The 14,379-nt window shown below is 45.2% G+C and overlaps 1 protein-coding gene across 2 annotated transcripts in view; it reads right to left on the reverse strand.

Moving 5' to 3' along the window:
* Positions 1 to 1,159: 1,159 nt before the first annotated feature.
* The window catches only part of LOC135212147 (UBX domain-containing protein 1-like), a 178,873-nt gene continuing 165,653 nt past the window's right edge, over positions 1,160 to 14,379 (reverse strand). For both annotated transcript variants that reach the window (XM_064245559.1, XM_064245558.1), the window contains one exon: positions 1,160 to 1,474. In XM_064245559.1, coding sequence (XP_064101629.1) covers positions 1,181 to 1,474 — 294 coding nt within the window. In that variant the 3' untranslated portion in view covers positions 1,160 to 1,180. The remainder of the gene's footprint in view (positions 1,475 to 14,379) is intronic.

Genomic DNA, 14,379 nt, shown 5'->3' on the forward strand with positions numbered 1-14,379 from the left:
CCGAGGTCGTCCTTCGCGGCAACCGCACCTGAGGAAGCAAAGGTCGGGTGATTAGCAGGATCCTCTACCCGCTCGCGCGAAGACGAACGGATAGAGGACCCAGAGTACAACTCGACAATCGGGGTATCTAGCGCCCTCCTCCACACTCGACAGGTCGGGTGAGGAGAAGGACCTAGAGAAACCCCCCCCCGAAGGGGAAGGCGCCAAACGTGGGAGCTGAGCGGGCGGCAGGAAAGAAGACAAAGTGTCCGTAACCAAAGGAGTCGCGGGAGAGCTTTCCGACGACTCCTTTGCAGGCCTTCGCTTCTTCCTACCTTCGTACAAGCCCCACTGCGCCTCCGACCAATTACAACACACTCACAGGGCTCGGCTCGGTGCACTCGCGCCACGACACCGAGCACACAAGATATGTGGATCAATTTCAGGGAAGGAGCGGAACTTTCCGCATTTACGCCCTTCGGTACCCGGGCACAATCTCCGGGGGGTAGCGAGGCGTGGAGATTCCATGATTGATCAATAATAAATTCACAATGGATGAAAAAAGAGGAAATGATTGTACTTACAATTATGATTCATACACAAACACAACCAAATACTCAAAGAAAGCAAAACGACGAGAAGCGGGCAGAGAGCGTCGAACACACACGTCCACTCGCTGTGAGGCCGAAAGCAAAAGTGATTTGTTTACCTCCCAGTCGCAGCGCGCGCCTGTCGGGACAAGCAGTTAACTACCGAACCCCTTGTTCGAAAGCTTACGACCTATCCAGCTGCCGCTAGTACCTTCCTATTGTAAAAGGACCGAAGGTTTGTATGCCGTGTCGGAACAAAATATATTCAGTCATATTCTACATAGCGTCGTATATAACGTAACCACGGTAATTGTTTACTATTGTATGATGGTTGAAATAGTAAAAGCAAATGGATGTTGCTGTTATCCAATTCGGTTGTCTTAGCAAAAAAGTACAGAGTTCCCGAAGTCAAGGAATGTAACCCCCTTTTTAGTGTTATTTCTTATTGGGAAAACCGTAACCCTCGTGTTAATTGAGAGGTGACTGATTATACATTTACTTAGTAGAGACCAGCACAGGATAGTTAGTGTTTAGCTTTCCTCTGAAAGGCACTTTACCTTATTTAGTAATAGCTATTGGTATCCCACAAATATATTGGACATCAGTAAGTACTAATTTAAATTATCCAGCTCAACCTCATAAAAGGACATATATACAGGTTTGAACTTGCTTGTGGAAACTGCAAATTCACAAAAAAAAAAGCTCTGAAACTTACCTAACAAATCTAAAGGTTTATCCATATCATCCTCAGAGAATGTCTTACGTGGGAATGTTGTTGAAAGTTTAATAGGGGTATCAGCGGACAAACCATCAGTGCGATTCAAGCCAACCCAAAGACGAACAGCTGACAAGGATTCTTTTGCTTTAAACTCCTGCACTAATGGGGTTCCGCTGGGTAGACGTATCTATAAAGAATTGAGAAACTACGGTAAACTTAATTACCTCAATATCTATACTCTAACTTTCATTCACTTTTCTTCCTGTAAAAAGGACACCTGTTAAAATTGTTTTTTATATTAACTATTGATACTTCCTTCATCTGGTTTATTTTTGAAACTGTAATCTATATGTCTTATGATTTACATTTAAATATAAAAAAAATAATTCATCAAAAACTACAATCTTCAAACTGACATCATGCATTCTCCTTTACTCATTCATAAAAATTTTACAAACTCAATAACAGAATATTATACATATAAAATACTTTATTTTCATTGGTTTCATCCAACCTCATTAATCATATAGACCTTATTCATGGTTCTTTAATGTTTACAAAACAAAACTGTCAATTACTTGTTAATAACCTAAATGATAAGAGTCTTCACAAGGGTGCTTAAAAAACAAGTGAATAAGAATAAGTGCAAGAAGTCTCATAATATCAACAATTACAACTTCAATACTGAATTTTAGGTTAGATTGTCTGATTAATTCTTCTAATATCTTGTACATACTACTTCTTTCCTTCGGCATTCAAAGAAAACGAATGTCAAATAAATGAGTAAAGGGGTTGACTGAAACGAGCCAATTAACCACCCAAGATTCAATACTAAAACAAATAATGGTGGTTTAAAAGTTTCATAAGAATTCAGAGAATCTACTAAATACTAAGGACTGGCATCCAGGAAATTTATGAAAACACTAAAAATTAGTATTTCCTAACTATACAAACCTGAGGTCCTTTACATAAGGAAATACTTTCAGCGTAGCTAGAAAATCAGTCATAAGAGAGTAACAACAAGGTAGTTAGGCAGTACAGGCAGCCCACAGTTAACAGTGCAATCAGTTTTACGGCTGTCGTCAAAAATATTCATGAAAAAAATAAGACATTTTAAGGTATTTTTATGGCACAATTTTTGGTTAACCGCGCCGCTAGCGCCGTTATGTCTGAGTTCATGCATTTGAAGAAATGCCATTCAGACCATAAAGGTTATGCAAATGATATTAACAATTTTATGGAGAGTTATTACATAGGGTAAAAGATATGCCTCTGACTCTGTCCTATGCCAAAAATATCGAGTTACATAAGTGCAAATTTAGCTATGGATTTGTCAATTTATAAATGTTCATGCTTTTACGTTTAAAATGTGTATGAAAATGTATTATGTACAGGGTATTTTTATTTCTGCACAAAAATATGATACAAAGGCAGCTTTTGAAACTGCTCTTCATGTTATCAAAGAGGATGCTTTTTCATGCTCTTCCGAAAATATCGAGCTAAAAAAAGTGCAAATTTAGCGTTCGATGTGTCGATTTTATAAATGTTCATGCTTTTGTGTTTAAAATGTGTATGAAAATGTATTACGTATAAGGTATTTTTATTTCTGCACAGAAATATGATACTAAGGCAGCTTTTGAAATTGCCCTTCACGTTATCAAAAAGGATGTTTTTCATGTTCGTTCTTGTAAGCCGCCGCCTGCTGCTCTTCCAAAAATATAGAGTTAAAAAGAGTGCAAATTTAGCAATCGATGTGTCGATTTTATAAATGTTCATGCTTTTATGTTTAAAATGTGTATGAAAATATATTTTTGTACATAAATATGATACAAATTAGGCAGCTTTCGTAACTACCCTCCACGTTGTCAGAGGATGTTTTATTTCCATGTTCGTTCTTGTCCGCCACTGTTCCGAAAAATGTAAGGTGTTATTTTATTAATTTGGAAGCTAATTATAACTCATTTTGTTAATGAGACTTCAGCTTTTTGTTTATTAAGTTTTCATGCATTTATGTTTAAAATGTGTATTATAAAATACTATGGCAAATTTAAGCCAGTATTCCGCGGAGCGGCCAATGTTTTGGTTTTAAATCAGCTGATAGTGAATACGAGTTTGTTTTGCCATATTTAACGCAATTCTGATGTGAATTTTCCTGTTTCTAGTTAGCATAGACAAATATCTAGATACTTATATGAGACAAGGTTATTTTCCTTATACAACGTGTTTATAGGTGGAAATATGAATTCAATATGTCTCATGATTGTGAACTAATTATTTTTTCATTGACAGATACGTTGGTGGCATGTTTATTCCGTAAAAAAAATTACATAATTCCGTTCGCAATTTTTCTTTAGATAAATTTGTACAATACAAAACTTTACATTAATTATCTTATATCGGTGTGAACCAACAGTAAAATGTTTTTTTTCAAGCACAGTAGTTTTGATTAAAATGATTTTATCTCAATTTTATCTATGGTAGTCTTTGATGGCATACGTTTACTGGAGTTTTATCCTTGTTGCCGATGCACGATAATAGTCATTAGCAGCTTGAACAGTTTTCTCAGCTTCAGTTATAACTAGGTTTAAATTTAACAGTATATTTCAAGATTGATCTTTGATCTAGAGCGAATAAAGTTATACATTAGATATCTCAGTTCTATTCTACATAATGTCATTTACAACAACTACAGTAATAGTGTACTCTAGTACAATGATTGAAATACTAGCCAAACGGATGTTATCCAATTCAGTTGTACTTAGAAAAAAAAAACTGTTTCTCGTTCGGTTGTTCATGGCTGTACACGTTTACGCAATGAGTATACGTAACGTTAAAAATGTTATTGTTATTATACAATTAAGTTTGTTCATACTTACCTGGCAGATATATATATAGCTGTATTTTCTGAAGTCCGACAGAATTTCAAAACTGCGGCACACGCAGTGGGCGGCCAGGTGGTAGTACCCATTCCGCCGCTGGGAGGCGGATATCAGGAACCATTCCCATTTTCTATTCATATTTTTATTAATGCCACTGTCTCCTGAGGGAGGAGGCGGGCAATTTAAATTATATATATCTGCCAGGTAAGTATGAACAAACTTAATTGTATAAATAACAATAACATTTTGTTCATGCCACTTACCTGACAGATATATATATAGCTGAATCCCACCTTCGGAGGTGGGAAGAGACAGAATAGGATTTTTTAGGAAACTTAAATTAAGTAGATGATATACATCTTGGTTCCTCACCTTGTTAGCAAAGTAGACTATGTGATTACTGTCACTTGAGGCTGCTTTTGCTTAAATCAGAGTTGCCAGCCAGGTGGAGACCTGTAGTGCTGGTGCGCTCTGGATGATCTGTCAACGGGTACGAGACCTCAACGTGACAAGACCATCGAGGCCATACATATGAGGGCAACGAAGCAACTGACCACCACCTGACCAACTATTCACAAAAAAACAAAAAACCCTTAAAACTAACTAAAGGATGGGAGATCTTCACATAAGACTCACCACAACCTAAAAACACAACAACAAAACTAACCTAATCCTAACTAAGGGATAGGGAAAGAGCTACTTCCGGACCCCAAGACTGTGTCCGCAGAAACGTATGGCCCCAGTGAATTACAATCGTCATAAATCGTTCTCACATCCCTTATGTAATGTTTGAGGCGACGACGGAGTTTACTCCCATCCAAAAGGTGCAATCAAGAATGTCCTTGATTGACATGTTCTTTTGGAAGGCAAGAGAGGTAGCGACAGCTCGAACTTCGTGCGCTTTCACTCGTAAGAGGCTCAAATCAGTCTTCTGTAAAGATGAATGAGCCTCCTTAATGACGTCCCTTAGGAAGAAAGCCACAGCATTCTTCGATAAAGGTAACTCTGGTCTCTTCACAGAGCACCAGAGATTACCTGAGGGACCTCTTACCTCTTTTGTTCTATGGTATACATAGAACTTGAGAGCCCTGACCGGGCACAGGACTCTCTCTGGTTCTTGGCCACCAGACTTGTACATACCCTTGATCTTGAAAGTCTTCGGCCAAGGGTTCGAAGGATTTTCATTCTTCGCCAAGAAAGTTGGGTTCAACGAGCAGACAGCATTGTCTCCTTGAATCCCATTAACTTACTAACGCTTGAATTTCACTAACTCTCTTAGCCGTCGCAAGAGAAGTTAGGAAAAGAGCCTTCCTTGTCAAGTTTCGAAGAGACGCTGCCTGAAGCGGTTCGAAAGGGCTTGACATAAGGAATTTAAGAACCACGTCAAGGTTCCATGACGGAGGTCTCATTTGAGGAACCTTCGAAGTCTCGAAAGACTTTAAAAGGTCATGAATGTCCTTGTTGTCAGAAAGGTCAAGGCCTCTGTGCCTTTAAAAACCGCTGACAAAGCATGCTTTTATATCCCTTGATGGTAGGGGACCGCTAATTTCTGCACATTCCTGAGAAAGAGCAGAAAATCAGCTATCTGGTTCCAGAGGTTGAGGAAGAGGAAACTCCCTCCTTTTTACACCATGCCCTGAAGGAAGACCACTTCGATTGGTAAACAGCTCTTGTGGAAGCACGTCTTGCATGTGAGATTGCTCTCGCAGCTGCTTTCGAAAACAACCTCTCGCTCTGGCCAACTTTTCGATAGTCTGAACGCAGTCAGACCCAGAGCAGAGAGGTTTTGGTGAAACCTTTCGAAGTGAGGGCTGTTTGAGTAGATCTTTCCTCCAGGGCAATGTAACCTTGGAAAGTCTACAAGGAAAGACATGACCTCTGTGAACCATTCTCTCGCTGGCCACATCGGAGCGATCAGGGTCAACCTCGTCCCTTCTGAGGCCGCAAACTTCCTCATGACTTCCCCAAAATCTTGAATGGTGGGAAGGCGTACAGGTCTAGACCCGTCCAATTCCAAAGCAACGCGTCTACCGCGATTGCTTCTGGATCCAGGACCGGGGAGCAATAAAGAGGAAGTCTCTTGGTCCTTGACGTCGCGAATAAGTCGACCAGCGGACGTCCCACAACGTCCAAAGGTCTCAACAAACGTCTTCGTTCAAGGTCCATTCCGTCGGTAGGATTTGTTCCCGACGACTGAGAAGATCTGCCCTGACGTTTTTGCACTCCTGCAATGAATCTCGTCAGGATAGTCACATTTATTATCTTTGCCCACATGCAGAATCTCTCTCGCTAGGGAAAACAACGTTCTGGAGTGTGTTCCTCCCTGATTTTTTAAATAAGCGAGTGCTGTGGTATTGTCCGAGTTTACCTGAACAATCTTGTTCTTCAAACTCCTTTCGAAGAACTGCAGGGACAGAAATACTGCTGCCAGTTCTTTGACATTTATATTGCAAGGTACCTGTTCCCCTCTCCAGGAGCCTGACAAATTCCTTCCCTCCTAGTGGTTGCTCCCCAGCCCGTGATGGAAGCGTCGGAGAACAACACTAGGTCGGGGCTCAGAAGACTTAGGGACACGCCCATCCTGAAGCTTCTGAGGGTCCAACCACCATCTTAGATGGTCCTTTATCGGAAGCGATATTCTCAATATGGCATTGAGATCGTTCCTTGGCCTTCCACTCGTCCGCAAGGAAAAATTGGAGAGGCCTGAGGTGCAGTCTTCCCAAGGAAACAAACCTTTCTAGCGAGGAAATGGTTCCCAGCAGACTCATCCATTCCCTCGCCGAGCAAGTCTCTTTCCCTAGGAAGGCTGAGATCTTTTCTAAGCCTAGCCGCTGACGTTCCTGGGACGAAAACGCTCGAAAAGCCACTGAATCCATCTGAATCCCCAGATACACGATGGAGCTGTGTTGGGGTCAGATGCGACTTTTCGAGGTGACCAGAAGTCCCAGGGACTTTGCTAGGGCTAAAGTGAACTGCAAGTCCTTCAGACACTTCTCTCTCGACGACGCTCTGATCAGCCAGTCGTCGAGGTACAGGGAAACTCTTATCCCCGAAGAGTGTAGCCACCTCGCCACGTTCTTCATGACTACAGTGAACACCATTGGAGCCGTGGTCAGGCCGAAACACATAGCTCTGAACTGCCACACTTTTTTGTCTAAGACAAACCTTAGATACTTTCTTGAAAGAGGGTGGATCGGGATGTGAAAGTACGCGTCCTGCAAGTCTAAGGACACCATCCAGTCGCCGGTCTTCAAGGCTCCCAGAACAGAATGAGGCGTCTCCATCGTGAATTTGGTCTTTTCCACGAAAAGATTGAGCCTGCTTACATCTAGAACTGGACGCCAACCTGACGACTGCTTCGGTACTAGGAAAATCCTGTTGTAAAAACCTGGGGACCCCAGGTCCGCGACTTGTTCCACCGCTCTTTTCTCGATCATTTGTTGAAGGAGATCGAATAATACTTTCTTCTTCTCTCCCTGATAGGATGGAGAAAGGTCTCTGGGAGTCGTAGCAAAGAGGAGGAAGATCTAAAAAGGGGATCTTGTACCCCTGCTCCACGATCTTGAGGGACCAAGAGTCCGTGTCCCTCTCTCTCCACGCTCCCGCAAAAAACTTCAGTCTGGCTCCGACTGGTGTCTGAAGGACATGCTTCTCACTTGGAAGGCTTTGATTTAAAGGAAGCTCTTCCTCGTGAAAACCCTCTCCCTCGAGGAGCTGCTCTCGAGGGGGGAGCCCCACGAAAGGGCTTAACTTTCTTCGGCGGTCGAACCGCAGCTGAAGAGGTTGAAGGTACGGCCGAACGTCTTGTAGACTGGGCCAAAAGGTCCTGAGTTGCCTTCTCTTGCAAACTGTTAGTCAGGTCCTTTACTAAAGTCTGGGGGAAGAGATGGTTCGAAAGAGGAGAAAAACAGCAAATCTGCTTTCTGAGCTGGAGTTACCGAACGAGCTGTGAAATTACACAGCAAAGCTCTCTTTTTCAATAAAGCCGTTCCAAAATGAGAGACGATCTCCTCCGAACCATCCCTGACGGCTTTGTCCATACATGCTAACACGCTGGACAGCTCCCCCAGACTGAGAGATTCTGGGCTTCTCGCTTGCAGATCCAGAACTCCCAAACACCAGTCAAGGAAGTTGAACACTTCAAGCGTCCGGAGCAGACCCTTCAAATGATGGTCCGTCTCCGTAGAGGTCCAGGTTACTTTAGCAGAGGATAAAAGAGACCTCCTCTGCGAATCCACTAAGCTGGAGAAATCTCCTTGAGCTGAAGAAGGGATACGAACTCCTACTTCTTCTTTGGTTCTATACCAAATGCCCCCTTTTCCGCTGAGTCTAGCTGGAGGCAAGGCGAAAGTCGTCTTGCCTTGATCTCTCCTTCGTACCATCCAATCTTGGAGTTTCTTAACGCACGTTAGTGGAGAGAGAAGTTTTCATCTCCACAAACTCCGGGGTTTTTCCAGTTTTAGATGATGAAAACTGCGAAGGAGGAGACTTGGGAGCTGCAGGCTGAAACTTGTCTTCGAAAGAAGAAAAACGCAACAGCCGCACGAGGACTTTATAGTCTGAGATTGAAGGGGCCGCAGAAGGTTCCTCTTCAACCGAGTCAGCTGAACAACTCAGCTCTCCTTCTTCTCTACACGGAAGCGGAGACCGTCTGTCCGGAGAGAGGGCGTCCTAATGTCGGGTCTTGGCTTAATCAAGGACCCCTATCCTTACTAGAGGAAGCCTTATTTCGGCTGTCTTCTCTATGACGCTTACCACTTGAAGAAGGTAGAGCGTCCTGACGAGGACGAGCGTCCTTAGCGCCACCCGAGGCAGCCTCACTTGCCAGAGAAGCGTCCTTACGTTTCTCAAACGAAAGGGAAGACATTTTCGCTGGAATACGTGCCTGTGCGCGCAAACTAGCGTCTTGGGGTACGACTTCTTGGTCGGGAATCCCCAAAAAGCGTCTTGAAAAGAGCCCTGAACGTCCTGGCGAGCTTCCTGCCGAGCGTCCTGGCGAGCGTCCTGCCGAGCGTCCTGTCGAGCGTCTGGCGAGAGTCCTGGCGAGCGTCCTGACGAACGTCCTGCCTAGCGTCCTGCCAGCGTCTGCCGAGCAGTCCTGACAAGCGTCCTGTCGAGCGTCCTGCCGAACGTCCTGACCAAAGCGTACCTGCCAACGCGTTCCAGCCTAGCGTCCTCCTGCCTAGCGTCCTCGCACGAACGTACTGTCGAACGTCGTGCTGAGCGTCCTCCTCAAAAGCGTCTTGACGCAACGTCCTTCTAGAGGACGGACGAGATCGGCGAATCGCCGAAGGAGAAGCGATCGGCGAACGAGACGAAGTAGGAGAGGGAGAAGGAGACTGCTTCGTCCTCTTGACGGGCAGTCTAAGGTCCTTCCTCCGCTTAGGCTCGACTGCTGCTGGGCGAGTCCTCTGAGCCATAAGCGTCGATAGCTGGTCCTGAAGGGACAAAAGAATGTTCTTCGTTGGGGAAGAACGAACAGAGGAAGCAGGACTGATCCTGCGAGAAGACGAGGGGCGAGGGGACGCCTCCTTCCTTCTCACAGGTACAAGCTACCTGCTTCTCAGGTAGACGCGCCTGTGCACGCAACCCAGCGTCCTCATCGGAGGAGATCTTACCCCTTTTCTGAGGCGGAAAAGCGTCATACGCATCCTCCGACGAAAGCGGCGATACAGGACGTTGAAGCGTCCTCAACACGAAACGTCCTTTTCAGAGGACGAGAGTCTCTCCGAGCGCTCCACCCCTTACCCCTGCGCGGGGAGGACGCTTCGGAGGACGAAAAGCACTCTTTCAGGACGCGCGCTCGTGCGCGCTCCTTGGCAGCCTGGGACTTTGCTACAAGGCCTGCCGAAGGGACGCCAGATCGGTGGGAAGCCCCCGTAACCCTCTTGCGGCTTTCGACATACCTACTCCCTGAGTCTTGGGAGTCTGATAGAGGTCTAGGCCTAGAGGCATTATGGGGCCGATCTGACGCCCCCTCCACAAACACTAGGGGCACGATCCACACACTTGCACCGAGCCAGTTTCTAAGGCTTTCACTTTGGTCTCCAGAGTGCGAAGAGACTCCAAAATAAGAGAGAGAGCATTAGCTTCTCCCGACACAGAATCAGAGCCCGAAGGCAACACAGGTTTAGGGGTTGCAAACTCTACATTGTGTTAAATGCAGGGAGAGATGTTAGCCTTACCTTTGGTGTAGAACCACTCCTGGAGGAAGACCTCCTGATCCTATCGCGCTCCAATTTAAGGCGATAGGACTTATATACTCTCCAATCATCATCGGTCAATCTCTCACATTCATTGCACCGATTATCCACCAAAACAATTATGCCCCCTACAACTCATACATACTGTGTGGGGGTCTACCGATGCTTTCGGTAGCCTCACCTTACAATCAGTCCTCACACACACTCTGAAACTCACAGCACTTGATCCAGACATATCTTTTATAGGAAAAAGCCAATCCAAAATCAAAAAACGGTCCACTATCGCGCATGCCAATTCAACAATCCAATTCCCCCCATGCCAAAAACCAATCAGATACTTAAAAGCGAGTCAAATCCAAAAAATCCTGAGCAGAGGTCTGAAACAGATGTTTACCGAACCGGCGACAGAAAAAAATATGAATAGAAAATGGGAATGGTTCCTGATATCCGCCTCCCAGCGGCGGGAATGGGTACTACCACCTGGCCGCCCACTGCGTTGTGCCGCGAGTTTTTGAAATTCTGTCGGACTTCAGAAAATACAGCTATATATATATCTGTCAGGTAAGTGGCATGAACAAACCATGCTTTCATCATTCTCCTTTTGCTGTTTTTGAACTTGTGTAACTACAAGATGGGATAAAGTTAGGCTATTGTAATTTGGTCTCTCATAAAATCGGATTATCGTAAGACGAATTATCGTAACTTGAACAGTACAGCTACCTGTACACTGATTAAACCTTATTATATATTTACATACTCTAGACACCCAAAGGATTAAAGCTAGGCTTTTTTCACTTTACAGTATTTAATATACTATAATGTATTGTACAGTACTACGTACAGTAAATTCTAAGTACTATCTGCATAAATAAAATTTTACTTATTGCGCCATTGCAGGATTACAGCGCTGTTTGACTGGTCTAGTATTCTGAAAGAAGGTGTGCGGCAGCCGTAGGCTTTAAAATCGCTTAGCGTTGAAAATCACTTAGCGTTGGCGGCCAGGAACAGAACCCCTGCTGCTAACCAAGGGCCACCTGTAACTGCTTGTCCAATAGTTGGGAGTCCACCCGACTGGACGTAAACATTCCACTTTGCTTTAAGCCCAGGAACAGATTTGAGGGGTGGTATGAGGTGGGCCAAGATATGTAAAGGACCTCAGGTTTGTATAGTTAGGAAAAAATACAATTTACTTTTAAAAAATTGTGATCTGTTCCTACACATAATACAAACCCACAGTCCTTTACATAAGGAAGACTCACTGATTAGTGGGAAGAATCTGAGTCATGTGAACAGACTGATGTTCGCCCAACCAAGATTCCCACCCTGGTCTTAAGAGCAAAGGGGGAACAAAACTAACCTCTGTCCAATTGATCGGAGTGTGAGAAACTGCAAGACCAATGGTCAGACCTCTGGACCAATTCATAAGAGGGAGGCAAGTCGGAAGCAAGATGACAAATATACGTAGTATGTATTGGATTTGTTTCATGCTAGTATCTACTTTCCCCTTGTTAGGGAAGAGATGGATATATGCTTCTATACCTTAATGGAAGGGAAAGAATGGAGCTCAGTAATATAGCTTACCTGCATTGACGCCCTTTCCAGCATGTGACGACCCCAGCTCTCTGCCCGTAGGACGAGAGTAGACTGAAGGAGAAAGAGAAGCCAGTCACACTTTCATTCACATCCATTCAAACGGTTACACAAAGGCAAGATGCAACCCTATCCAGTTAAGAGGAGCTGGGTAAGCTACACAACTTGTTGAGCAGCCACCACGGGTCCTAAGGAAAAGGTATCCAAGGACCTATGGTCAATATCCCGTAGGTAAAAGAAGGTGAAGGTGGTCTGGTTGGACCACACCTCTGCCTTCAACACCTGTGAAACTGACAGATTCTTGCGGAACGCAAGGGTAGGACCAATACCTCTGACCTTGTGGGCTCTCGGACAAAAGGTACCAGTGTTGAACCTCCCTTCAGAAGAGTATGCTTTCCTGATCACCTCACAAAGCCAAAAAGAGATAATGTTCTTGGACATCTCTTTCTTGGTCACCCTGGTGCTAACGAAGAGGCGTCGTCCACTCAGGCCTGAGATGATGAGTTCTCTTCAGATAGCACCGTAGCATTCTAACAGGACACAGTAACATTTCATCTGCATCATTACCACTGAAGTCCTCCTAGGGAGGGGATTGTAAAGGACTCGAATCAGGGACTGAAGGATTCTGAGTCTTCGCTACAAAATCTGGATGAAAATTGAGTGTAATAGATCCCCATCCCTCGAGTGTTTCACATCATAAGAGAGACTGTGAAGTTCACCTACTCTCTTCACTGATGCCAGGGCCAGAAGAAAGATGGTCTTGAGGGTCAGATCCCTGTCTGACGACACTCGGAGAGGATCATACAGTTCACGAGTCAAGCTCCTTAAGACGAGTCACATCCCACTCAGGAGGCCTGAGTTCCCTGGGTGGGCAAAGACCTTTCGAAGCTCCTCGTAAGGAGGGAAATCTCCATAGAAGAGGAGATATCCACTCCTCACAGTTTCAGAACCAAGGCCAAAATAAACCTATAGCCCTTAACTTCAGAAACAGAGAGGAGCTTCTCTTGGTGAAGAAAGACTAGGAAATCCGCGATCTGTTGAAGAGTGGCTCTGAGCAGAGAGAGACCCTATCCATGACACCAACCACAGAAGACAGACCACTTTCCCTAGTACACTGCTGCAGAGGACTGCCTGAGGTCTCCTGCCATCTCTGTTGCTGGCCTGGCGGAAGAAAACCCTCTCGCTTGCAAGAGATGGTGGATAACCGCTAGCTGTGAAGACACAGGGACTGTGCTGCCGAGTGGTACCGTTCTACGTGCGGCTGACACAGAAAGTTGTGCCATGAAGGAATCTCTCTCGGTGCCTCGGAGAGAAATGCCAACAGATCGGGATACCAAATGGCCTGAGGGCCATTTGGGAGACTACCAGAATCATCCGAAAATTGCTGGTGACCACTACTCTGCTGATCACCTTGCGAATCAGACAGAACGGGGGAAAGGCATAAACTTCAAGGTTGTCCCACGGATGTTGGAACACATCCTCTGCAGCTGCCCATGAGTACAGTACAACAGAGAAGAAAACCAGAGGTTTTCTGTTGCACCGGGTGGCGAACAGGTGTACTACTGGGCGCCCCCACAGGTCGAACAGCCTTTCCGCCACGTTTGGGTGAAGAGACCATTCTGTCCCAATCACCTGATTCTGGCGGCTAAGCTTGTCTGCCACTACATTCCTCTTGCCTGGAATGTATCTGGCTGACAACTCTACCGAGTGAGCTGCTGCAGCCCACTTGTGCACCTGCACTGTCAACTGATGCAACGGGAGGGACACTAGACCCCCGTTTGTTGACATATGCCACTATTGTGGTGTTGTCGCTCATTAACACCACTGAGTGTCCCATCACTTGATCCCGAAACTCTTGGAGGGCTAAAAACGCCACCTTGAGTTCCAGGACGTTGATGTGAAGGTCCTTGTCAAGATGATCCCACACATCTGCAGTCAGCAACTCCTCCAGGTGTGCGCCCCAACCCTTGTTTGATGCATCTGAGAACAGAAGCATGTCCAGAGGGGGAGTGTGCAACTCCACTCCTATGAAGAGGTTCCTGTCATCCAGCCACCAGGCTACATCCTTCCTCATTTCCTCCGTGAGAGGGATTGAGGATCTCGAGCCTGTGACCAACACTCCTTTAGTCTCCACTGCAGAGACCGCAGGTGAAAATGCCTGTGAGGGACTAAACTTCTCTAGAGAAGACGACAGGTGACCGATCACGACCTGCCAAAAGCCGAGCTGGCTGTTCCTGTCGAGACAGAAATAGTTGAGCTGCCTCCCTGAACTTGCTGATCCTCGAGTCTGTGGGGAAGACTTGTGCTGCTACTGTGTAGATCAGCATGCCCAGGTACTTGATCCTCTGCTTGGAAACGAGATCCGACTTCTTGAAATTTATCAAGATCCCCAGATCGTGACAAAAATCGAGGAGACAATT

Source organism: Macrobrachium nipponense, chromosome 40, assembly GCF_015104395.2.
Source record: "Macrobrachium nipponense isolate FS-2020 chromosome 40, ASM1510439v2, whole genome shotgun sequence".
NCBI lineage: Eukaryota > Metazoa > Arthropoda > Malacostraca > Decapoda > Palaemonidae > Macrobrachium > Macrobrachium nipponense.